The sequence below is a fragment of the Pithys albifrons genome, chromosome 1 (genome assembly GCF_047495875.1).
Source record: "Pithys albifrons albifrons isolate INPA30051 chromosome 1, PitAlb_v1, whole genome shotgun sequence".
In the NCBI taxonomy this organism is placed as follows: Eukaryota; Metazoa; Chordata; class Aves; order Passeriformes; family Thamnophilidae; genus Pithys; species Pithys albifrons.
This window is the reverse complement of record NC_092458.1, coordinates 37,045,219-37,072,008: the sequence shown is the minus strand read 5'-3', so window position 1 is coordinate 37,072,008 and position 26,790 is coordinate 37,045,219. Positions and strand designations below refer to the sequence as shown.

The following is a 26,790-nucleotide window of genomic DNA, read 5'->3' as shown; positions in this document are numbered from 1 at the left end:
CCCTTTTAAGGATTGTTTATTAAATTCAGACAATAATAAAACACAGTAGAAAGATGTAGTTGGATTCAAAATAGGTACTACACTTGGAATTTGGAGGCAAAAAACACATTACCTTACACCACATTTCTGTGAGATATTTTTAAACAGGAGGTTGAGGTGGATAGAGGTAAAACCTTAGGGGTAGAGTACAGGAGTAAAGGGTGGAAAAACAATTTCTGGAAGAGAACCTTGTTTGTTGAGGAGGCTAGAAGTGTGCTTTCTCCAAGAAAACCTAGAGAGTAAGGTAAACTGTGCTTCAGGTGATAGTGTTCTGCCACTCTTGGGTTCATAAATACTGCAACAATTGTATTTATTGCAAACTTGGTTTCATTCTAAGAGTGAAGTAAATTTTTGTGCTTTTTATTTGGTGTCTCTGTTTTTGATTTTTTGGGTGTGGGTTTGTGTTCCTGCGGGGTTCCTTCTGTGTCTGTGTGGCTGTCTGTTGTAGGGATGCAATCTGCAACGGTATGATGATTCTCTTGGTCCTGGAGGGTTATTCCATTACCTAGGAGAAAATGTGCTCCCTGCTTTCCCTGACCACGTGGTTCCCGAAAGCCCCTGAGAAGGACACACAGAGACCACCGGAGAGGGAGAAGAAAAAGGGTTTATTGCTACTGGTCAGGGGTTTATATGGGCCTTGGAGGGATTAAAAAACCACCAATAGGAAACAAAGAGGGTTTGGCTCTGGGCCAATGGGAGTAAGGGGATTTACATTCAATAGGAGAGGGGTTCAGGTAGCATGCATGTCACAACCTTCCTCCAGAGCCCCTGGATAACAGGGTATTCTGGGAAGGAGAAGCAGTGACTGCACAAAGACGTATTGACAAACATTTTGTACATTCAAACAACATTAAAAACATCAGTTGTTAAAGCATTATCAGTAGCTTGTTGGTTTTCTTCACAAATCCATTTCTGGCAGGACTTCCTCCATTCCAGACATTGTAAACCAATTCCCACAGGTTTGTGGGGTGGTTTTTTTTGTTTTGGTTTGATTTGGGTTTGTTTTTTGGAGGGGTTCAGAGGTGGGTCATTTTTTTTCTTTTTTTCAGAGAAGTAGGGTGAAAAACCACCTGCAGAGTTTGCTGGACCGGTGGTCTGTTCTCAGTTCTTTCTTGTATTCTAACATGGCTGTTGAATGTGCTCAAGAGTATTTTGACTTTCTCAGGTGTCCTGTTCTCTCTCATGATGTATTTTACATAGGGAAGCTTAGTGCTTTGGCGGGAGGGTTTTTTGGCTTTTATAAGAGAATATCTGGGAGTGTTCAGAGTTTTGTTGAACTACTCCATTGAGAGGCTAAGTGACGAGTTCCCCTTGGGGCATGAGTTTCATGGATGGAGAGAACAGAGCCTTTATAGGATGCTACTTGAAATTGGTGGTTTTCAAAACTTTTTTCCTTTTCATAAAAATCAAGATTTGTCTTGATAACTTTTCACTGTGAGAATGGAGAGTGGTTGAAAAAGGAATCAAAGCCTTGGAGAATCCTTTCTGGTGTAGTTTATGATGGTGTGTTCAACGACTGTCCTGGATTCCAACTGAAGATGACAGTACTCTTATATTAACACTACTTTCTCCACAGATCACAAAGTTGTTTCCTGACAACATATCTTAGTATATCAGAATGTAACTTTGCACTGATTGGATGTTTCTCTGAGTTACTTTCATAAAGCAGTTGTCAAAATAGCATGTCTGGACACAACCTGGAATCTGAGCTCTACCCTTCATCTACTGATTCCCACCCAAATTTAAGCAGCATCACTGGCCTTGACAGCCATACTTCATGCTCTGACATGTGAGTGGTTTCCTGGGGAAATAGTTTGTGGGAGCTGTCGACATCATTGTGTATACTGAGGTAGTTGCAGATACCTCCCAGCTGTCACTGTGGAGTTAAGCTTGAAAATTATTTTCTCCATTTCTGCATATGTGTAAGTCCATTTGCTAAGTGCTTCTCTAGTACTAAAATAGGAGTTTGGTCTAAAATACATTGATTTGTAGGCCTGTTACCCTTAGGGGATGGAAAAGCTATAGTATGTTAGGGATCACTTACTTGCAGAAATTTGCAGATTTCTAGACATTTCAATTAGGTTACATTCCACCTTACATTTCTTTCATAAGAAACATTGGGGAGCCAACAGGAATGTAAGCACGTTTCTACATAGCAGAAGCAAAAGAACTGTCTTACCATTCAAGAAAAAAAAAAAGGGAAATGCTATATTAGTAAAACATCAACTATGTATTTCAAGAGTTCTGCTAGTGATAATCTGAGTTTTTCCCCTATAGCCAAAAGGCACTTGGAAAGTCTGCTCCTTCCTACAAGGGAGCCTTGGCCAAAGAATTTAAACAACAAATACGGGTAAAAAGTTTAACTTCTAGAGAGTTCTATTATAGCACAGTGGAACAAAGCCTAGATTGAAGGTGCATAAAAACATGCATCTGTTTCTTCCCTGTCTACTGAGAATAGGGAGAGAAGGAAATAACAGAGCTATGTGGTAAAGGGGGGGCTGCCCAATTAGTGTTAAGGCTACTTGAGTAGCCTCTGGAGCTTAGAGACTACATGCAGAGCCACTTGGGAGGGTCAGGTTGGGGTGGTGGAAGGAGTTTAGAAGAGGAAGCAGAGAGGATTATAAAAAGTCCCTGCTTGGCAAAGATTAGATTTTGTTTGATTATATGTTGAAAAGAAAAAACTATAGAGTGAAATTAAGGTGGGAGTTAAGGGACAAGGGAGACAGGTATTTTAAGTTTGTGGCATGCAGGATTGATTGATTGAATGATTGATTTTTGCCTCAGACAATAAGTAACAGAGAGAAACTTGTTAAGTTTGCCTTAGTGGTTAAAACACAAAAGTCTCGATCAATCACCCTAAGAACCACTGCTGGAACAGCTTTGCACCACATGGTATTCCCGGGACCATGATTCTAGATTGGTGCAAGGCGTTGCTGCGCAGAAGCATTCTTAGGGATTGTGGTCCTTGGCGGTGTGTAAAACCAGCCCCATACTTGAAAGCATGACTAGTGAAAGTCTGCTCACCCAGAGTGCCTTGAATTTCTTGTTTATGGATGTCTGCTTTGGTGTGACATCCAAGTCGACTGCTATTCAGAGAACTAAAGACAGCACTGTTGAGAAATACATCTGGTAGCTGGGCTCACAAGCTGCAGATTGAAATACAGGTTGAGCTCTTCGGAGTCAAGAGGCCGTGAACTGCCAGCCTTTGGTGTAAGAAAGGGCACGAAGATGCGTGATGCCAGGCATGTGAATGGACGCTGAGAGACACAGCAGGAGCCGGGAGTTGTCGACCTTTTGGGTAACAAACGAGATGAAAGCTGGTGACACTAGCGAGGTGGATGGACACAAAGCCGAAGGCTTGGATGGAATGTGAGAACTTAAAAGCCCGGGGGGCCTTGGTTGGGAGTCTCTCCTCTGAGGCCCTAGCTCGGGCTGTTTATGTGTTAGTGCGTTGTGAACAAATTGCGTTATGGAATGAGACATCTGCACCTCTGCTACGGGAAACCTGGTCTGACTGTAAGTGGGGTATGTGGGGAGTCAAGCATGGCACCCATGGGCTCACTGGAGCTGCCCACTGTGAAGGGGCTTCGGTCCCAGCAGTGAAAGTGTCTGACCTTGGGATTGTGACTGACTCGTGAATGGTCAGACTGCAAAGTTTCCTTAACAGCACTTGATAAATACATGATGCCAGGAATTGAGGCTGGTGTTCAGTGTGCCCAAGGTACTAAGAGTGCTGCTTCCATATGGCAGCAACACCACCTTGTGTTTGACTGTCAAGGTAGGGCAAGTGGTGTTCTTTCATGTGGTAACTGTAACTTGTAGAACCAGTGCATTAATCAGTAGTTGAATCTCTCATATGATTTGTACACCCTGTAAGAGCCACAGCTAGCTGCTTCACTATTCTGTTTTCTAACTAGAGATGTATGTCTGTTTTACTCACTGGAAACATCCTCATCTATTGGCTTTTTATGGTCCTAACAGAATCAGAATTTCACTGATGTCTGGGTCTCTGGTGCACTTGATTTATAGGTAGGAAGTTTGCATGTACCTTATTCCAAGAGTTTCATGGACAGTAAGGGAGTAAACATTTATAATCCTGATTGATCTGATTGGTCGATTCTGATACCAGTGTAACATTTCTCTTTTGCTAAGAGTTCTCAGGCTCTTTTTTTTTTTTTTTTTGATCTGACAACTCTGAAAGTGCAGCATTTCTATTGGTCTTCCTCAACGTTTATTATATTTAAAGTTTTTCTAGTCCACTATTCATATATAGATAATTTAAAACCTTTTATAGCATTGTTTAGGAATATTACAATGTTAGTTGAAACTTGCTGTATGTTAGTCAGAATTTGATTAACTACTGTGGATTCCAAGGATCATTTTGCGGAAGCCTTTAGTAAAACTACAGATATTTGTGATTTCTCTTTTTTCAGACCTAGCCTTTCCCTAAGCATAGGAAGTCAAAAACAGTAATTATGCTTCCAAATGATGCTTCACCTCTGTCCTTGAGTGAGCTAAGAAATGTGTTACAAACAAACCAGGAGGTTTTTTACTTCCTTCAAACTTCAGAAATTGTTCATTCTTCACAGCTGCTTCTTGTTTCCCTACTCTATACCTTTTCTCTCTTTACAATATATATGTGTCTCTGAATAGGCACATATTTTTTGTGTGCATAAATATATTCATGTTGGAATGCTACTAATATACAAAAGCTAGTACATCTTTATGTACACAAAATGTAAGGCAAAGAACAGGCTGCTTAGCAAAATTACTTCCCGCCTAATACCTGCTACAAATGATCTGGAAATGGAGCAGAATTTGCTGTAGTTTGAGAAGATTTGGGCATTTCATATTATTCCCTCATTCTCACTAGTGGAGCTTACGAAATGAAGTTCTTCCAGGAAAACCTGTTTGGGAGAAGAAAGTTTGGTGTGTTTTGTTTTGTTTTGGCTTATATGCATTCAAGCAACTATGAACAGTGCAAGTGCTGGACCTGGAAGCACATAAGGTTTTCTGCTCTTTTTGAAATACTGAAATATTGGCAAGGTGAGCTTTTCTACCTTAGCTAGATTGCAAACATGGGAAAATGCCCAGCTGTGCTGGGAGCGGTTGGGGGTGCTGTTAGACAAAACTGGGAGGGGAGTGGGGTGGAATCCCTTAAGGGTGTTTATAGAAATGGTGAGCAGTTATTCAAGAAGTTCTGAAGTTATAGGTAGTTGCAAGGACATGAAGGGAATATGTTATATTTTTCCCTTTACAGTTGGGATACTGAGTGAGCAGACTTGTATCTTGCAGCAGCCCTTTTTACATGTTTATTTGTGAGTCTTGTTTCTCCATCTAGGAATTAGGTGGTCATGCAATATTAACAGAGACAGGATGGCTTAAATAACTGAAGAATGGTTTGTGTCATGAAACTTCTGAGAGTTGATCTTCTTACTGTGGAGTCTGTCTCATTATATATAATTTCTTAGATGCTTCAGCTATTATTTCATAATACTGAGAGCAACATAGTATTAAGATGAAGTAAAATTTATCTAAGTTCTGGGTTTCTCATAGTTGAAATGCATAGTTGACTTACCTAGTATCTTGCTTTTTCAGTTATGTCTGCTACCTCAAGACTGTAGTGCTGTGATACAGACTCAGCTTGTTTCAAGATGCTTTGTGAACTGAAAATTAGCATTATATACCATTGCCTACTGGTGAAAATTCTCTATAAACTTAGAAGTGCTCATTGTCCAGGTGTATCTCCACATGTGCTGATTGAATTCAGGTGAAATAGTTCAGTTAGTTCAGTTGAAAGGGACCTATAACAACCATGTAGTACAACTACTCAACCACTTCAAAAAATTAAAGCATGTTCTTCAGAGCATTATCCAAATGCCTCTTAAACACTGACAGGCTTGGAGAATCGACCACCTCTCTATGAAGCATGTTCCAGAGATTGACCACCTTCTCAGTAAAAATTGCTTCCTAATCTGAACCTCCCCTTGTGCAGGTCTGAACCATTCCCACACATCCCATCACTGATCTCAAAAGAGATCAGCACCTCCCTCTCCATTTCCCCTCCTCAGGAAGCTGCAGAGAGCAATGAGGTTGCTCCTCAACTTCCTTCTTTCCAAACTAGACAACCCCAAAGTCCTCAGCAGCTCCTCATAGAACATGCCTTCCATCCCTTCCACCAGCTTTGTTGGCTTCCTCTGGATACATTCAAGGACCTCAACCTTCTTAAACTGTGGGATCCAGGACCACCCACAGTACTTGAGGTGTTGCCCAGCACCCCCAGATCCCTTCCTGCAGGGCTGCTCTCCAGCCACTCCTCTCCCAGTTTGTACTGGATGCAGAATTTAGTATTCAGACTTACAACTTTTACCCCATCAGTGATTATCCAATGCTCCAATAAATCTAGATCCCTCTGCAAGGCCTCTTGTTCCTTTAGAGAGTCCACAGCACCTCCCAGTTTGGTATCATCAGTCGACTTGTTAATAGTATGTTCAACTCCACAGAATTATCAGAGCTTGGACAGCTGAGGTGTTTGGCTGCCTTAACTGAGTTGGTAGAGCTCAATGAAAAAAATTTGTGGTTCAAGTAGGCACTGTGAGGAAATGAAATGGGGGGAATTAATACATTATTTAATACATTTGTCTTCTGGATTTGAAGACAAAAGTTCAAGATGAACTTTAAAAATCAAGAAAAACTATTGGCTATTGTGTTGAGAAAGACTTTGAGCAGAACATGCAGGTTTTTTAACTGTATGCACTGAAGTGTCTCTTTTCATTTTGTTGATTAATATATTAATTAACATCCTTAAGTATTTAGAAACTCTGGATATAATTGTTTGCAGTGAGAATGTATAAAATTCTTTATCACAGGCTTGCGTGAACTTGTTTTCATTAACTGGTGTACAAGGAACCACATCTGTTCCATATTTATATGTGACTGTCTTTCATTTGAGTGTCTAATTGAAAAGATAACTGGAAGGGCTTCTAGGGTATTAAGTGAAGGTCATATCTTTAGAGGTAGCAATATAACCATTTGAGATAGGTATACTCTGAATCAAATACAAAATTTTCAGAATTTTAATAGGCTAAATATGATCTTGTGTCTTAAGTAATGAAGGGAAACTGCTTGGTCATGGAACTTACTTTGCATTATGTGTTTTGTATCCACTGCTCTTGAACAGAAGTTAGGTAGCTGTTGCCATGTTTGAACAGTTGGTGGCTCCAACGCTTTGCAGCTATCACAATACATAATGCCGAAACAAGTTAATTCAGTTCTAGCTGTACTGAACTGGTTAGAAATGTAATGAAAATCGGAATCAGGAACTTTGTAAATAGCCAAATGCTTCCAACCCTCTTAGGTCTTAAATAATCATAAACTCCACTATTGCCACCTACCTTAAGGTAAATTATAAGGGGCTTCTTTGCCAAGTACCGATTCAGAATCAGTCACAATATTCTTAAGACCAGCTTAGCTAATAGCATCCCTGGTCCATATTATTACAGGATTATACAGGTAAGACAGATGACATCCTGATCAAGAAAAGGGAGGGAGAGAATAGTCAGTCCATTTCTGGAAAAGAGGCAGATATGAGCAAAGATCATATACACAGTCTTTAAACTGAGACTTGCATAAATGCTTATGTACTTAAAAAGAAATGCTTTTCTTTAGATGTGGAAATAAAGGATTTAGTGGGAAGTGGAGTTTGACAGAGCAAGATGATAACTTCTTAACGGAAGAGCAGGTGCTGCTTAGCTGTCTTTTCCATCATTGCAGGAACACTTAATAAGCACATGACTTTAATAAGATGAATGAGACTGTAAAATGTTAGTCCTAGAAGTCTGGAGAAACTCTTGGATAAATGTGTAGAAATGAGAGTAGAAACTTCTGTTGATGACTCTTTCCAACTTTTTGATCCCCAAATATATGACTGGAGAGATGGAACATTACTCACCAAATTTTCCATGTTTTAGAGAAAAGGAAAATGTAGAATTTACCCCCCCCCCCCCCCCCCTTGGAAAAGTAGTTTGTTTTTAATGAAATATTTGTGTTATGCACTCCTGAAGTAGTATAGGTATTCTGTGTTACTGTTTTCCTTTGTGGCTTGTTTTTCATCTGGATTGTTACTGCCATGCTTTGTTGTTGAAACTTCTGTAGTTTATGGTAGGAACAGCACTGCAGAACAAAATCATAGGGAATGCAACCTTGCAGGTACAGCTCACCCCTCCAAAATGCAGTGAGGTAGAAAGCAGCCTGAGAAGACACAGCCAATGAAATCATACAGTGACCCAAAGTTCCACACAAGTGCTGTCTATGCGTAGCATTTTGTTTCTACGGAGTTGAATGTTAGGTGCTCATGAAGTTCTGTTTGAGGCTGAAAAAAGGACATGAGGAGCCTTTACAATGTGCAAACGTAATTCCTTACCAAAACACTTTTGTTTTGTTTCCTTCTGTCTCCTGGAAGAGACAAAAGAACAAAAGTAGCCTTGCTGATCAGAATTTGTCAGTTTTGATTGCTCTATGGTATCATACTATTTTAGCAATGTTTCATCAAACAACATATTCTAGCAAAGTGAACCTCCAAAAATGTATCCGTTCAATACCTATCCCCACTTTTTTTTTCCTTTTTAAATTAAGATTGTTGAACTATTTTTTTATATGAAAGTCATCTGAAAGTTGCACTTAAAGACAAAGCTGGAATATAGTAGAGGTTCAGTATTCACTGGAGAACCCCCTTAGCTCTTCTTCTGAGCCTGTAAAATGCTTTCCAAATATGTTCTTCAATCACTTTTCCCTAGTTTTTAATATTTTTTATTATTTTAACTTATTGTTGATAAACTTTAGTGAAACCAGGTATTATTCAGTATTTAGATTAAACTTAGATGCTCATGTTGTCTATACAGCACTCTGTAACAGCCAGTGGACAACAGCAGAGTAACATATCAAAGTATTTACATACTGCAATGTCTAATTCTTGTTCCTACAATGGGCTTCTAAGTTGCTGACATGTAATAGACAGTTTCCATGAAACATAAGTTAATGCTATTTGTAAGACAGGAAAAACATACAACTCTGAGATCCTCATCCAGGATATGCCTTGAGCTAAGACTAATCTCCTCATTAATGGAAAGCTGTTTGGTTCCAGTTTGTGAAAGATTTTGTGTATATGTAAGAAAAACTGTAGGTCTTTTCAGTGACAAGAAGACAGTACAAAAATTTATGATATCTAAGTATCTCCTTAAGCCCACTTCTGTTTTGTTTTTTTTTCCCTTGCAGAGAACTTGGGATTTAATTGTTTCCAGATACTAGTTTCATTTTTTTTGTTTAATAAAAAATGACCAATAAACTTGAAGTACTGCTTCACAAGTAGTTCAGGGATTACAGCATTCATGAAGCCTTGTTGTGTGGTGATTAGCTTTGGTATCCACAGTAATCCCAATTTCCACTTGAAGCTTTTTTTCTGTAACTGAGGCATTTTGGAGATCTCATACCTGTAATACCAGGAGAAGTAACCATAAACAAGTTATTATGGGCATATATACACTGACAGCATCATATAGTGTGATTTTAAGTTTTTAAAAATTGGAAATTGACTTTGTATTGAGAATTTCATTATCAAGTTCATAGATTTTTTGTGTGTGCTGATGGAAATTGTATCCTGCTTTAGAGTGATATATAGGAAAAAGCATGTGATGTAATTCAGGAAGAGGTTCAATAGCCTTTGAATAGAAAGTTGTGGCTATATTTTCTGTATTTATAATGCAAAAAGAGATCAGTAGTAGCACTTTTAGATTAAATAATTGGTCATGTGTAGAAAGAGATTGGAACTCAGTACTCTTTCCTTTTAGTACCCTACTTGGAAGCAGACTGATGTTCTGGTCTTCCCCAGACCAGCTGCTACAGCCACTACAGTGCACCTTAAGGTAACATCAGCAATTTCACTTCATAGCCTTGTTACTTTAAAAAAAACATTAGTATCTCACATGTTCACCTGGGAAAGGTGGGTAAAGTTTCAGTCTGTGTCAAGCAGAAAGAAACAGCTAGTTACTGGTATCTTCAATGTTTGAATGGTCTTAAAGAAAAGGAAGGTGTCTGCATTAATTTTCTTTGATACCCATTTACCTAAGATGTACTGTGTTATGGTCTGAACCTGGGATTTAGTAGGAAGTCTTTCACTTAGTTTGTCATTTCACATGGGACGTAATGGTGAGGTGTGTCACCCGCTCAACACTGGCAGCAGGTAGCTAGCTAGCTACTAGTGATCTAAAAATAGATCCCTGAGAGTTGTTACTAATGGAAACGTAAGCTTTTACTGACTTTTAAGAGTGTATAGGTCTGTCTGCACTGGTTTTTAAAATGAAAGGAAAACAAGAGTTTGAGTGTTCACCCTACCCTCTCTAAGGAAGTCTCCATGGAAACTGTAGCTGGCAGTAAGGAGTACTTTCAAAGTATGTGGCTGACTGCTGAGCTATGTTTGAAGTATAAATTATTAATCAAATAAAACCTTTATGAAAATAGATGTGCAATTACCTTCTGGATACAGTATTCCGAAGTCAGTGCTTGAACTTAGAATTACTGTAAAGAACTGAAGTTCTCTTTGCGCAGGCAGGATCTCACATCTGCACTTGCGCACCCCTTTTCCCTTTTCCTTGAAGGGGAAAGGTAGTAATGCAGAGCTGGGGGGCGGCGGGGAGAGGACCCTTCCCCCCACCGTGGGAGGGCCTTCCCGCTCTGGGTCCTGAGGGATGCACTGGCGGAGCTGGTGCCGTCGGTGGCCCCGTGTTTCCCCGGGCGTTGGCGGTGCCCCGTGGGACCAGCGGCACGGGAAGCAGCACTTCCTCGGGCCTGCTTGCCAGCGGCCTTTTTCTGGGAGACGGCTGCTGACTGAATTGGCCCAGAAGATGGAGAACATGCGGGCGTTTCGGAGATGCTGGGAGCTGGGACGGAAGGAATGCTGGGGTCGAAATGCATGGGAGAAGCGTCAACTGAAGTTTAGATTTCTATATAAGTTACTAGTAGAATAGCATTTGTAGGAGGAAGCAATGCTGATGGACTGTGATTGTTGAAGATGTCCCTGCTCATTGTCGGGGAGTTGAACTAGATGACCTTTAAAGGCCCCTTACAGCCTAAACTATTCTATGATTATAAAATACTCCTCTGTGGTTTCTATCAATGTCCCCGGTGGTCTCTCATCTGTCTTCCCCCACCCCCACCCCCCGAGGTCTCAGGTAACAACTCTTGTCATTGCAAGCATGAAGCAAAACAGATTTCTCATTAAGATTTCAAAAAGATTTTCAGTTAAAACTCGTTATTTTCCCCCTTTTAAAAAATTAAAAACCCCAACCAACATTCTTTGGGAATTCATCTCCAAATGAGGTCAAACTTCTGCAAGACTAGTATCAGCTCTTTTTCAGTCCTACATTTAATGGACCATTAGATGAATTAAAATTACAAGTTGTGTATGAAGTTTTACTCAACTTGCTAAGTTTGTGGGGTCATTTGTGTAAGAGTGTGGCACTGCTAGGAATACAAATGCTGTGTAGCTCTAAGTCCTAGTTTATCATCTTAATTATTTCAATCTGAAATAAGAGAACTGTTTTGGTTTGTTTGTTTTTTTTTCTTTTGCTATTGTTTCCCCCTCCCCTCCATGCTATTATTATAATTTCAAGAAGCTCCATTTGAGTGCTAGGATCCCCACTCTGTTCAAAGATGTATAAAAAGCAAAGGGATAGAATTATAATCAAGAACTTACAGAGATCATGTATTAGACCAGAAATAGATGGGTAGAATTTGCCACTGGACATGATGTGAACATACTAATCAGCACAACAGTCCATGTTCTTAATAAAAAGTTTCCTTAACTAGTGTGATACATAAAAATAACAGTAAAAAGATTTAAGTAAAGAAAGATTTGAAGAGTGACTTGGAACAATGAGGCAGCTTAATGGATATTTTAACTACTTTCAGATACATGAGACATGATAGGATATACAGTATAAACATTTGGTCATTTCAGAAGATAAGATGGAAACAGATCCTCTGGAAGCTGAAACTCCCATTTCCATCCTGAGAAGGGACCAGTAAAGAGTTACACAATTGAAGCCAAGTAACTTGTGTTTGACTCAACAAATGGTTCATTTTACCTTAATGTGATTTAGAGGGAAAATTAAAGATATAACCTCCTCAGGCATAGTGCCAGTATTTCAAGTAATACAATGGTATTGTTAATGATTAAGTAATAGAAGCAAAGAGAGAATTTGTGGAAGGGATATTCTTTAGTCATCCTGAGCTGACAGGTAGATATCCATGAGGAGCCATGAAGAACATGTGTTAAAGCTTTGACTACAGACTTGTATCTTCCTGACCAATTTTAATGATCTCATAAACTTTATATATATAAACACAATCATGTTAAAATAAGTCCCTTTCTTCTGCATAGGACTGAAGACAGGCAGAAACATTTTCCAGAATATTTGATTCATTAAACTTGTTTGTTAAATATACATTTTAATGGTAAGATCATGGAAACTTTGAAGAATAAAACCTGCAAGAAAATGAAATTAAATCTCATAACTGAACCAGAATTAATTGTTTCCTTCACATTTTCTTTGCTAAATTTATTAAAAAATGAAAAAAAAAATGAAAATGCAACCCCCCAATCCTCTAACAAAAGCCCACTTCACCTTTTTGACCAAAGTAGTATCTTCCTTATCTTGAAGGAGCTTTTTAAAACATGTATATTCAATTTCTTACAATAAACCCTTCCTTTTCCCTTAGCCCATAGAGTTGGAGGGTAGAGGTTTTTTCTGAATTGTAACTAGTGGAAGATGCAAGGAAGTATTGGTTCAAATGGAAGCCATAGAATTCTCGAGATTTCCCAACATCATCTGTAGGCAAACTTCCATGTGGTTGTGAAGTAAAGGAGAAACATTCATTCATTCATTCATTCATTCATTCATTCATTCATTCATTCATATTAAGTAGGAATACTTGTCTTAAAATTTCTTAACCTGCAGGAATTTCCCCTTGTCTCCTAATACTTTACTTTCATGTGTTTATTGTGAGTGCTGCACATCTCATGCTAGGTGTTGAGGATGGGACTTCATCATTTCCAGAATTTGCTCTCCCATCTTTAAGTTGCTGAATAAGATCTTATGTTCTCTGGCTTCCCTATTCAGGTTGTTTTTGTAAGTGATATTTTTCAATATTAAAAAAAAAAGTGTTTTGTTTAAAGAAAAGCATTTTACTGACTGATAAGGAGTTTGCTGCCTCCTACCAACTTCCACACAAGGTCTTGAACTTTTTTTTTATTTATTTTTTTTAACCTAAACCAGATCTTTTTATTTGCAGTAGGACTTGCTGGTTCCACCCTCCCCTCCTCCCCTCCCCCCTTTTTGCTAATGGGGGACCTAAAATGTCATTTGTTGTAGTTCACTTTATCATGATGATTGTAACCTTTCATTGGTGTTCACTCTTCATACATCTCTTCATACATCAAAATATATGAGCTGTAGAACAGATTCTGTTAAAGGACATTTCACGTAATACATGTTGGAGCTTGCTAACAGAAGTTTCCAAGTCCAGGAGCATAGAGGATTCAAAACAGGGAAATACTAGTCCTCTTCCCTTCTTATGAACTGTCACTCAGTAGACTGGATAATTTTAATGCCATTTTTTTATTGCTTTGCTCAGCAGTGAAATGGTTGATCTCTAGTGCAACTTAATAACTTATGTGTCAATTTGTTAACCGTATTTAAATGAATGTGTAGAATAAATCACACTTAGAACTGGTTTTGCGCTCCTGTGTTGAAACTGCTGACACAGATCAAAGAGTTGTTTTAAACTGAAAGCCTAATGCTTTACAGTGCTGAATGACCACCGGCAGCTTCAAAACACACTAAGAAAAATTTCCGGCTATAATGGGTAATGTGTGACATTTAAATTTGTGCGTGGAGGGAATTCCTGACGCTGGCATCAAGGGAGCTGTTTTAAAGATAACCTGATGCGTCCCAGCTTCCTCGGCTACTCTAGCAGATACCAGCGGACTTCGGTTTGTAGACCTGAGAAGGTTTTGTAAACTGGTACTTTGTCACTTCTGCCCGAGGAAACTGTAAGTTTTGAAGATACTTCGAAGAGCGCTGAATTCTTGGAGACTATTGTCAGAAAAGTAAAAATTTGGCATTTGAAGCCAAAGCTAGCGGCGTACTTCGCTGACAGCGTTACGCCTGTTCCGAGTAGTTCCCCAAAGCGCTACAAATAAAGTCTTCCCTTTTTTGCGTGCTTTTCGGGACTCGCTACCCACACACGCTTGTATCGCTTCTTTTCCCTGCGAGTTCCCCCTCCGCGTCCCGCACCCGCTCCCTCCCGGCTCTACGAGGGGCTCTTCTCCCTTCCCCAGATGGGGCGGTGCGAAGACACCGCGAAAACGGGCGCTGGGACCTCCTCGTGGTCCGGCGGGCGGGGCCGGGCCGGGGGAGGGTCCCTGCGGGCGGTGCCGCAGCCTCCCCTCGCTCGGGCGGCTCGGCGCGCCTCGTCCGCCTTCCCTGCGGCAGCGGCCGGAGGGCAATGGGGGCGAAAACCTTAAGCCTCGGCGTCCTTCTCCTGGCCGCCGCCTCGGCGGGCGCGGAGCCGCCTCCGAGCTGCGAGGCGGTCCGGAAAGTTTTCCAGCTGCGGCGGCTCGGTCACCTGGGCGGCGTCCCGGAGTCCCCGCGGGCAGGTAAGGGAGAGCTGCCGGGGAAGGAGGCACTGGGAGCGGCGGGGCCGAGGGCTGCCCCCGCCGGGGTGCGGGGACGGCGTGTTTGAATTTGGTGCTGCCGACGGCTATGGGTGTCTCCTCGGGTCACCCGCGACCGAGGATCCGGGCTCTGTCCGAGGTGCTCTGAGTGGGACGTTTGGCCCCTTACTTAGGACAGAGAACGCTCTTCTTGGGCTGTGGGGACTGGAGAACGCTCACACCTGCCTCAAACCCCCTTGTGCCCACTCCCTTCGGCGCCGTATCGCGCAGAGGAGAGCGAGCCAGTTTCAGCTGGGGGTCGCTCTACTTGCAGCCTCCAGCGGGCAGGCACAGATACGTCACTGCCTGAAGGCAAGGGAGAGTCACCGAGCTGCATCTGGGGCTGGTGGAGTTACTCTGGTGTGGAATGAGACTTAACACCGCTGCAAGTCGTGGGGCTGCGCATTTTCTCTACTGGATATCTGTCGCTCTAATGGAATAAAATTTCTGTGAAAGGAGTGCCTTAGTAGCAATTTGTATCAAAACCAAAACTTTTCTTTAAGAGGGTACGAAATGACATTGCGAGGCATAATGTACGTCCTTAGATCTGAGGTTTGTTTCCAGTTTCATGAGAACCCCAGTTGACTTCATTAGTGCTAATCACAAAATTAAAATACAGGTATTTTCATGGTCGGCGATATACGTATCTATAAAATGTGTTTGTGTTTGGTTAACAGGCCGACTAGTAAATATGTATCAATATTTCCTTGTCATAAAATGACTTCTCAATGCAACAAATGCTGAATTGATGTCTCCCTCACTGTAAAATATCAATAGCTTCTTTGTTTCTTTTTTCAAGGTAATTTTGTATAGTTTATCTTAACTCTACAAGTTGAGACATACTATGTTTATATTAAGCGTGACAGATAATTCTAAATTTGACACAGTTAATATTGTAGTGTGCAGTTTGCAATTCAAAGTACTATATTTAGGTTACCAGTACATTTGACAACGTGCATTGTTATCTTCTTGTGGTGTCTTTAGCTAAAGATTTTTAATTGTCTTTGCTAAAACGAAACTAAACACTTCAGTTGGAAAACCTGATTAGACAGAAACTGTGCAAATTAAGGTGTCTGGAAAGTGAAATCCAAGTTAAAGCCCCGTAAGTGATTAATTTTTTTATGCTGACTATTTCTGAAAATAGTATCAGTATGAATTACATGGTCTGTTTCTATGTGTTGTTCTCATTAGTAGCCTAGTGTAACTATTATGGTTTCTCTGTCATTGTTGTTTATTTTGATTACCATACATTCACTTGTGTATTAGGGATAGGAAGGAAACATGTTGCCTCAAGAGGAACGAACTACGAAACCTTATGTACGTTTCTTCTGCTCTGCTCCTCTAATTTCCTCCCTTCCTGTGTAGTATTTTTATACCACCACTCACTCTCATTTCTTTCTTTTGACTTTTCTAAATTTCCTGTTTGAAGCAAAAGCTGGTTCTGAATTATAAGAATAATAAAAGAATAATAAGAGAATTCCTTTCTCTGCTGCTGCCCCTGCAAGCAGTGGGCAGCAGGTGGTGCAGTACAACTGCGTGGTCAACAGTCTTTCACTCTTTGAAGGAGTTGCGTTGCTGTGGGCAGCCTGGAAAATACCAGCCCTCAAGGAGCCCTTTATAAGTGTCAGAGTTCTTGCTCTGAGTAATACCGATCTCAGAGATACATGAAACAAATAATTGCAAATAGTAAAATCTGTCCAGAATTTGCAATAACAAAAGAAAAGGAGATTAAATGAGTGTTTTAGAAGGTTTAGATATTATTAAAGGTGTTTGTAGGCTGAAAACATAATGTGAAGAGGAAAGAAATGTCACTTTTGCTACTGATCTTCTATATTAAGCCTTCTTTTGAGGCAAGATGTAAACATACTTTAAAACCCTTTCTGGTGGCACTTAGAAATGTGTTTGTGTGGAAGACACACACATGCAAACATACAACACAGACACTCTTTGTAGGCATCCATTTATGAAAGTAGGTGTCAAAGCTGCCTTTATAAGGTTTAATTTGGTTACTCAAATGTAGGCATCTGGCACCATTTTCTTAGAGTTTCCAGAATGTCCCATGGGGCTGGCAGTTACAATGCCTCTAGGAGACTTACCATCTTTCAGGAGGCACAGTGGGTCATGGGTGAGATACCTCTGGTGTCTCAGATGCTCCCTGTGGGCAACCACAATGCCCAACCAGTGCAGCCTGTGGCATCTGGGAGCTACTCAGCTGTCAAATGTTGGTGTTGACTTCAGAGCAAGCTGCATAAATGCCTCTATTGCATTGCCTCTGCGTCTTTATTTCAGTGGTACCATAGATGTAGCTTGTAGAAGAACACTTTCATTTAAGTGTCTTAAGCTGAGCCACACCTTTTGGGTGGAGTAGGGTCACTAGTTAAAGAAGATCAGGAATGTTAGTTGGTGTATGGATTTGTATAGAGTGGAAGGCTACGTCTACAGTCTATAAAATTATAAGGCTTATATTGGCCTTATGTTCATTACATGTATTAAAATAAAAAGGCTGTACCATTCATATTGGTATGTTTTTCCTCTTCTTAGGAGTAATAAAAACTAAGCAGCCGTATATCAGTGTTGCTATTGTGATCCTATTTCATTTGGGGACTGCCTCTGTGTCTGTATTTTGAACATATGTTAGCTCAAAAACATGCAATATTTTATATAATTAGTTTTGCAGCTACTCTATGTAGTTTGTGTAACTTTAAAGATGAGAAAAAATACCACTGTCCTATGTAAAAATGCCAGATATATGTGTGAAGGTGATCTTGAGGGATATGGTAACTACAAATTTGAGTTTGTGTTGTCATTCACATAGCATAGCATATCATAGTGTTGAAATTGGCAACTAATAATCAAAATAAATTAATATACTTACCAAACCCAAGATTTTTATTGTGACCCTCAGCAATCAAGACTCCTGACTAACAGTTCTCAGTTTTTTGTAGAAGTGATTTAGGAACTATAGTACAGACTTATGCTCTGCCCCATCCCTGCTATATGGAAACATTTCATACTGATTTTAAATGTTAGTTGTGAAAATACTTTGGGGTTTTTTCCTGTCTGGTTCTGTGCTACAAGTGCACTGTTGGTGGGACTGTACAGAGAAACTTCAGTTTAAAATCCTGTAAGTTATTTTTTGTTGTATGGAGAATAAAACAATATACAAAGCATAAAATAAATATTAAAAAGTCTCAAAGGTTAGGTTTGGAGTTTTTGTTTTGGTTTTGTGGATTGATATGGCTTGAATTATTTGTAAAAACCCCACACCTGTTGTCTGCAAAAGAAGAATTCTTGAAGAATTCCACTCATTTACCATACTTATGCTAGTAAAGCTAGTGCTTTTAGCTGATTTCAGCAGCTCATTTTTCTGACAGGTTAAATGGGAGCTCTGAGCACTCCTTGTTATCTTGGTTGCAAATATTATTTCTTCTCTGGTTTCCTTCTCTCAAAATACGTAGAACAGAGAAGTTGTGGATGCCTTGTCCCTGGAAGTGTTCAAGGCCAGCCTGAATGGGGCTTTGAGCAACCTGGTTTGGCGGAAGGTGTCCCTGTCCATGGCAGAAGGATTGGAACTATATCATCTATAAGGTCCATTCCAGCCCAAACTGTTCTATGACATGATTCTATGAACAGCAGAATAGAATGGAGACGAAACATTCATGCTCACCTTCGTGACAAAGGACTTCAGTAGGTATGTCAGGGGACAAACTTCAGGCTTTTGTTTGCACCAAAAAGCTGAATTCTGTGGCTTATTGGAGAATACTACATTTGCTGTCACTGTAGAATCGAACAATTGCCAGAGGAGTGGGGAAAAAAGTGTGCTGGAGGTATTTGTTTTTTTCAGTAGTTTGTTTGTTTGGTTGGTTTCTGTTTGTTTACTGTTTTGGGTTTGGTTTGTTAGTTTGGTGGGTTTTTTTCAGGAATCAGTCTAGGCTTCTTTTCTTCAAACTTTGGAAGATCATGCATGCAATTATGAGAACAAGAAGCATAAAAGAGACTGAAGACTATGATTAGTATAAATTTTATTGCAAAGGCTTTTTGATAAGAAAATCATTATGACTATGCAGTTGAATAAATGAGAAAAAACATGCCAGAAGGAGGAGATAATTTCAGAAAATTTGGTCTTTGATACACTTGTTACTTCAAGTTAAAATATTCTTGCTAATTCCACTTAATGTAACAATACATGCCAGTCTAAAATCCAGAACAGGTGTACTTTGATGCAATCCCAAGATCATATTTAAATTTTAATTTGGGTTTCTAGTATGATTTACATTCAGGTAATTTGGATTTTTGTTCTATCTGAAGTCAAATTAAGTTTTTTTTATTCTATTTGGTGTGTGCAGGCAGGGACATTCCTAATTATCTGTTTAACTGTAACTCAGAGCTCTGGAAAAGGATTTAGTCAGAGACAGAAAGTAAATTGCTCTGTTATATCAGTAACTGATGTCTGGTTTTGTAAGGACTTTTGCCAACAGTATAATTTTGTGCATGTGTGAACATTTCACCTCTGGATTCACAGAATTATCACAGTGAAAAAATCTTTACAATATTTTTACATTGAAATCAACAATGGGATGGGCTTAACCATACAGCAGCTTCCCTATCTCTATTTTCCATTTTCAGCTTCTCTAGGAAGTCAGCAGTGCTTGGTAGCCTTAGGACTTGATCTGGGTGGGATGGCCTGGAAAGTGATGGGCACGCTACAGGCAACCAACCAACTCCTGGTTCTCATACTGAGTGGAACAGACTAGCTCATGTCTTCATAAAACTTGGTTGTAATAATGCCAAGGTCATGGGTTCAATCCCCTGTATGGACCATTGACTTAAGAGTCGGACTCAATGATTCTTGTGGGTCCCTTCCAACTCAGAATAATCTGTGATTCTGTGATTCATTGCTCAAGCCTGGTGTTCTGCAGAAGGGTTGGACTGTCCTCACTTGATGGGGTTTGCCCTTGAATCTTAAGAACCAATATGATACTTTTGTAATGCCAAGGCACTGTGGGTTCACTTCCTCTGCAATTCAAGCAGTCTTAAAAATAGAGGTCTTTTGGCAGGCAGCGCTTGTAGGGTAATATGACATGTTTTGTTCAGTGAGATGATAGTGTGGGTCTGTGGAGGGATGCCTTGACCTTCCTAGGGTGCCTACTGATAGGAGATGGTCTTGGAGTGTATGAGGAAGGAGCCAGACCTATATTACATAGTTGCACAGAGAGCCCTCTGAAAGCAGTACATAGAATGCACCATCTGTAGAAGTGCAGGTGAGAGAAATTCTGGTGCCTTCTGAAAAGAGCCACTGAAAGAAGTGAGGTGATAGTTCAACAGTGTCAAGAGTCAGGGCCAGGTGCTTAAGGCTGATCACCATCTCTTTTACTGAGCAATGCTGAAGTACTTCGCAACAACCATAGTGATTGTCCTAGTTCAGCAGGAGGGACCAGTTAACACTGTGTGTAGGGTGATCAAAGCTGTGTATTCTACCCCCTCTATTCATTCCCCAAGGACAATAGACCATTAGCAGCAGCTGCCCAGGGAGTCATTATCAGCTTCACACTCAGCCTGAGGGGGCGGAGCTGCTAAGGGGCCATCAACAGTTCAATACCCCCTGGCTCCCAGAGTTAATCACCCATTGTGTGAGTCCCTGCCCAGGGGGAGGGACTGGGTGCTTCCTGAGGGTACATAAGTGGTGGGTAAGAAGAACTCGGGAACTTCTCATTGGATCCAGAGGAGCAGCAGGACCTTGACAGGAGGAGATCACCGCTCTTGCCCAGACCACAGCCCTCGCCTGCACCAACAGGTTTTTCATTTCTTTTGCTCTGGACTTGGGGGAGCCACAGGGGTCTCAGCACAAGGGCAAACAAACCCCCTTGGGTTTGTGCCCCAGGACACTGGGTTATACTGCTGGGTTTTTGTGAGTTGAAAGCAATTTCCCTTTCATGTCAGTGTTGTTATTGTAATATTATTATTAAATTTTAGCTCTGACTTATAATCTCTCTCGTGGTGAGTTCATTTCCCCTGCTGGTTCGCCTTTAAACCAGCACAGTGATGGTATTTAATGCTGTGTCTGGAGTGGTGCTTGTAGCAGAAATGAGTTAACAAATATCAAAAGATGAGCATGAGAAGGACTCATGTCTGATAGAGGTTGCAAATCCATTTTGAAATAAACCACTGACTTATTACTTCCAGACCATATGGCATTTCAGTGTTGGCTTTTGAAAGACACTCTGTTGTGACAATCCTCGGTCTGTTTTGTGATCTTTCAGACTCTAAATTTGATCTCTTGGAAGTCTAAGTAGACAGGGAGAAATTTACCACACATCTGGCATTTTCTCTTCCTGACAATTAACATCCTCATGCTGTCAACATTTGTTTATCTCAAAGTACTGAGAATACAGATTTGTATGGCCGAGACCATGAATAAAAGTTTGAAATCAGTTCCAGATAGGTAAACTTACACCTCAGAAAAATTACATTTTTCTTCCTGAGCTGTCTTTCCTACACCCATCTAGATTGTTTTCAGTTGTAAAACCTTTCTTGTATTGTAACTGTTTCTGTCAATATATGTTATTACAGCTTTTTATTGCAAGTTATTTAACTTGTAGTTGTTTTTGTGCTTTTGTCTCAAAATAGATCACAATGTAGAACCATCAGAATGTGCTACTGAAAGAAGACAATACGCCTTATTGGAGCAGAAAATGCTTTCTCTCTGCATTTCAAAATTGGTTATTGATAAAACTATTCCTGTGGAAGATGGGAAGGTTTTTAGATGTGAAAATACAGAAAATACGTGTGGGGGGTTTTTAGTATTGCTTGTACTGAAATGTAATGACCTGTTTCACTTTCTCGTTTACATACCCTTTACTGGTATATTATCCATAAGCTGTTGCTTGTTATGTAGTTTTATAAAGAAACAGCTACAAAACAACTGTAGACTTTGAGCCATCGCTCAGTTTTTAGCGAGTTGAGTTCTTTGCATGTTGTATTTGGTTACTTTTTCCTGGCCATTGAAAGCAACTGTCTTTAGCAAGCTGTAAAAAAGTAGATCAATAAAATGTACTTTATATGTATGTGATTTGCAGTCTTAAAAGTGTAAACCAAAATTCCCCTAGGGTTGGGAATGAGATGCATGTTAAAAAGATGCTGCTTAAAAAAATATTTGCCATAAAAACAAGGGAATAAAATAATATTGAAGAGTCAGCTGAAATCATAAACAAATATTCTTTATTATTTTAGAGTTTTATTGAAGGTATAAATGTTTTCTTTAAGCTATACTAAAGCCCATGATAAGCCTAGATAAAATTTTGTATTAGCTCTTGCTTTACAAAAGACAAAGATATGAGAGCTAAGCAGTGCCTAACGTTCTTTTAAATACTAAGAGGAGTTTGGATAATTGAGCTAATCTTAATTTGTTTGAAATATTAAGCAAGTATTATTCATGTCTATGCCTGTGTACACATGGAACTGCATGTGACCAGTTATGGTGTATATTATTTATTAATAGCTAAAATGTGGTGGGTGAAAGGTCACGCATACTGGAAAAATTGGACCAAGGTTTTGTGCGAGATCCTCATAGGGAAAAAGGAGGTCATTGCTTCTGAGAAATGAAGCTACTGTTTATTTGTGAAAGAGACACATGTCAAGTCAGTAGGAGGAAAAGGAATAGTACAAGTTCTAATTTTCACTTGGTTTGACAACTCATCTATGCACTTCTGATTATGAAATTATGGTCATTGTCTAAAATGATGTTGTATGAAACAGAATGTTATTTGTGTTTCAGGCAATGGGATAATAAACACTTTGCCAAGTTTTCTTTCTTACATTTTCAGTTCCAAGCAGAGGGAGGACATTTATATATAATTATTATCTGCTAAGTTTCAGAGGCTAATGTCCTTATGAGACATTTCAACTTTCCAGATGTCAACTGACACTATCATACTGCTGTGACAAACAAGTCTTGGAAATCCTTGAAGACTGTAGGAGATAATTTCTTATTACAAGTTCTCAGTGAGCCAGTGAATACAGAAGCTCTTTTAGACTTGCTATTTGTGAATAGAGAGATCTTGATCTACATAATTTTGTGGGCACTAAGCCAAAGCTGCTGCTGATTACCTTCCCAGTGATTAGATCCTTCTATGTTAGTTTCAATCCAAAAGAGTGCCATACTTGGTTGATCCATCTAGCTTCTGTGGTAAGAACTTATCCCCAGTCTCTCCAAAAATCTCCAGGTTTGCTTGTATCCCTCTGTGTTCTACCTCTGTCGGTTTTTGTGAGCTTTCAAGTCTCTTATAAGAACCAGGATCTTGCTTTAAAGGTGACTCAATCCACTTCCTTCTCCTGACTTTGCGTGATATCAAGTTCATACCACAATGTCATCCTCACTGAGATTTTTGGTCCTAGGTCACCGCATGACATCAACCAGCTTGTCCATTCCATACCTTCAACAGTTTTCTTAATGTGAAGAAAAACCTTCCTTCTTCCCTCCTCATCTTTCCTGACAAGTCTGTGTCTGTCCACTGATGCACAGTGGCCGCTCAAGCTGTTTCATCATGCCTTGGTTATTCCAACTGTGTTGAGTTCTTCTGGGCATTTTCAGGCCCCAGCTTTGCCTGTTTGTTTTCCAGAGTTAAGTGTATTATTATAGGAATTGCTAGCAGATGCTGCTCCCAGAAATCCTTCCTGGCAGCTGGATACACTATGAGAGATTAGTAGTGGACTTTACTAGTGAAAACACACCCTTCCTCTCCAAATTACAAGCACCACTGTGGTGCTGAAAGGTTAAAAATTCAGGAGCCCTGCCCCTTTTTCTACTGATGTGTTGTGATTACAGTGTATTGCCCTTCTGCACACAATGCAAAGCAGAAAAAAAAATTCAGGATCATCACAAGTTATGAATTACTAGTCTGAGGTGAGCAATCTGCATATTTTAAGGGGTTGCTTAATTAGCCGAGTTTTAGTTGTGTTTTCTTTCTTCCTTTGTGGCTGCTGCCATCCTTTTCTCTAAGGGGCAGCAAGCCAGAACTTTTATTTTGGCTTGCCAGTAAAAGTTGAAGCCATTTAGCCAACTGCCAAGCTTGCATAGTTAATTCCCCTAACATCCTTACATGCAGAAAACACGCAGAAAAAGTAAAAAACCAGGATGTTTGCAGATGTCATGAACAAAGAAAAAGAAAAGGCATTGTTCATGTCCATTGTCTGTGGATCAAACTTACTCCAGCCACTTACAAACCTCACTTTTTCCTTTAACAAGGCAATGCCATATGTTATAGAGAAAGTTAGAATAATTGTTTGTAATGCTTTGCATACCATGGAAACACTTCTGTAATGCTCTAAAAAGATGTATTTGATAACACAGACTAGTATTTAGGATCATAAACATTGTTCAAAACTATAGTCATTAAAGGCCATGATTGACCTTTGGTTATGTACCCCTAGAAAATAGCTAGAAAATCTAAATTCTTGTTGATGACATGAATACAAAAGTGTCTACCTTTTATTTTTTTTAATTAAATTTTGATTCTCAGTGCTTTTCACTTTAGCTGTACTAAAATAGCTAGCCTAGCCCTGAGAAACAGACATGAGTGTGTTCTTTAAGTTCCACCTGCAGATTAACACTCAAATTGTCAAACTTCTTCTGTCTTTAAGACTTCCTATGCTTGCTTGCTTAATTAATTAATCAGTCAATCCTGTTTGTGGCCTTGAAAATGTATTCCATATTGATAAGCTCACTTTTTGGTCTGACTTCACCTCTGGAAAATGTGTTTGTTGGACACTCTGCTGCAGAGAAGCAAGTTGTGAAAAGAGTGAATGAATCTTCATTGAGACACTGCATAGTTTGGTTTCCTTCATAGTCATGTTTTCAGCTCGTGAAGAAGAACAGAAGAAAGTCCTACTGTAGATGATGCTTAATTAATGTAGATTAATTTATCTTTCTCTTTGTAGTTTAATTTTAGTTCAAACTTGAGGTGTTTGTTATTCTGACAGATTTATTGGACTCTTATAATCATACTTAAACATTTTCTGAGGTTAAGAAGAAAATAAAGGTACTTAGACATATTAAACTTCAAAAATATGAAACCAAGAAATAGGAAAATTGCCAATAAGTGTGCTAGAAAATAAATATATATGTCTAAATATATAATTATGTTAAATTTTTATGGAAGAGAGGTGCCTAAGATGAAGAATGAATCAGGATTCTCAGAATGCTTTGTGAAAATGGAAATTAGAGGAGCATGTTAAGAATAATTGTTTCCAGTGGCAGGTAGAATAAAAGGATTTGGAAGCCAAAGTAATCCTGAGGAATCTCAGTGGTAACGGTAAACTGGAAGAGTACCTTGAAGGAAGAGTAGAGAGAGCTCTTCTAAGAGTAGTATAGGAACTGTGGGTTATCTCCTGGATATCTAGAAATGGAATTATTTGTTTAGTGGTTTTTGCCCCTGTAAGATATACACAGCTTTTAGGGAAAGTCAGGGTTGTTCTGAGTTAGCATCTGTGTCAGTCTCTTCAGTAGATGCTAGTCATGGTTTTTTTGAAAGATGGACATTGGGCAAGGTCAGAAAAGAGTTTAACATGTATCATAACTGTAAAATTTCTAATAGCCTTAGAGGTTTCAGCAACATAGGAGTTCATAATTAGATCCAGATCTTAGTCTGACTATGAATTGATGAAATGATGAATTTGTGCCTAACTGTTCAGCTTGTTTCCTGAGGCCATCTGACAGAACAAAATGCTCTTTTAATAGGGTATTTGCACTATAGAGTTCCAATTTGGATGTACTTAAGTTAAGGATATATTAGTTACCAAAGGTAAGTTTAAGCAGTAGTATTAATAAGGGTGTAACAGACACCTCGAAATTCATGTGTGTGGGCTAGAAAAATATCTGTCTTAGATTACTAGTATCACAAGGGACTTCCTTTCCCCTCTACTCTTTTCTTATAAGTCATTCTGACTTCTTTATGAAGATAAAATACTTTCCTGGAACACCATAATTGGAGTTTTAAGGAAAAAAAACAAGTACTGCAAAGAATTACAAAGTTGCTTGGTTTGTCAATGTGAGACCACTAAACTAATACCAATAGACATACTGTAATAGGTCAGGTTATTTGACTAATTCTTTCTTTCTGATCTCTTCTCTGAAAACATGACTATGAAGAAAACCAAACTATGCAGTGTCTCAAGATTCATTCACTCTCTTCGCAACTTGCTTCTCTTCAGTGTAGTGTCCAATGAGCATGTTTCCCAGAGGTGAAGTCAGGCCAAAAAGTTAGCATATCAATATGGAATACATTTTCAAGGCCACAAAGAGGATTAATTAATTATTTAATTGATAACGCATAGGAAGTCTTAAAAGCAGAAAAACTTAGACAGTTTGTGTGTTCATTTGCAAGTGGAACTTAAAGGATATGCTTAAAGAATACACTTAAAGAATTAACAATAGAGGGATCTGTTTTAAAATAAGCAGACACAAATAAAACCTTTCATTTTTTCAGGGAACAGCTTAAGAACATGCAAAAGTGAACAGAGAATGCTGTAAGTCTGAAATTGGCGTGGCACTGAAATATGTCCAAAGAACTTAATAACATGGTTCCTCTTTTAGAGTGTCTGTTACATGATTAGATGACTGCCTGTCTTTTTTCAACAGTAGTGAGTTGCTTTGTCTTACAAGCAGAAGATAATTTGCAGTAACCAAATGGGAAAAAAGACTATTGTAATGCAATACTGTGAATATTGCTAGCAGTATAAACATTTTTCCTCTTCATGTGTTAGATGTATTGCTGCTGGCCTACTACAGACTGTATCTTGGCTTGTCTTTTACTGTGATATTCTTTGTGTGATAAGCTCTTTAGAAATAATAAAAAAAGTGGAGAGAGAACTGTGTTTGACCTTTCTGGTATGATGAGTAAATATTGCTGCAGGCTTATTTATCATTCCTTTAATTTTTTTGTAGGTGAATGGTATATTAGTCCAGTTTGCTGCTTGTTGTTTTA

General features: G+C 39.4%; 1 protein-coding gene across 1 annotated transcript in view; it reads left to right on the top strand.

Moving 5' to 3' along the window:
* The first annotated feature begins 14,543 nt into the window (after positions 1-14,543).
* Positions 14,544-26,790, top strand: part of GPC5 (glypican 5) — a 623,049-nt gene continuing 610,802 nt past the window's right edge. The window contains 1 exon segment of the mRNA XM_071570483.1: positions 14,544-14,752. Coding sequence (XP_071426584.1) covers positions 14,602-14,752 — 151 coding nt within the window. The 5' untranslated portion in view covers positions 14,544-14,601.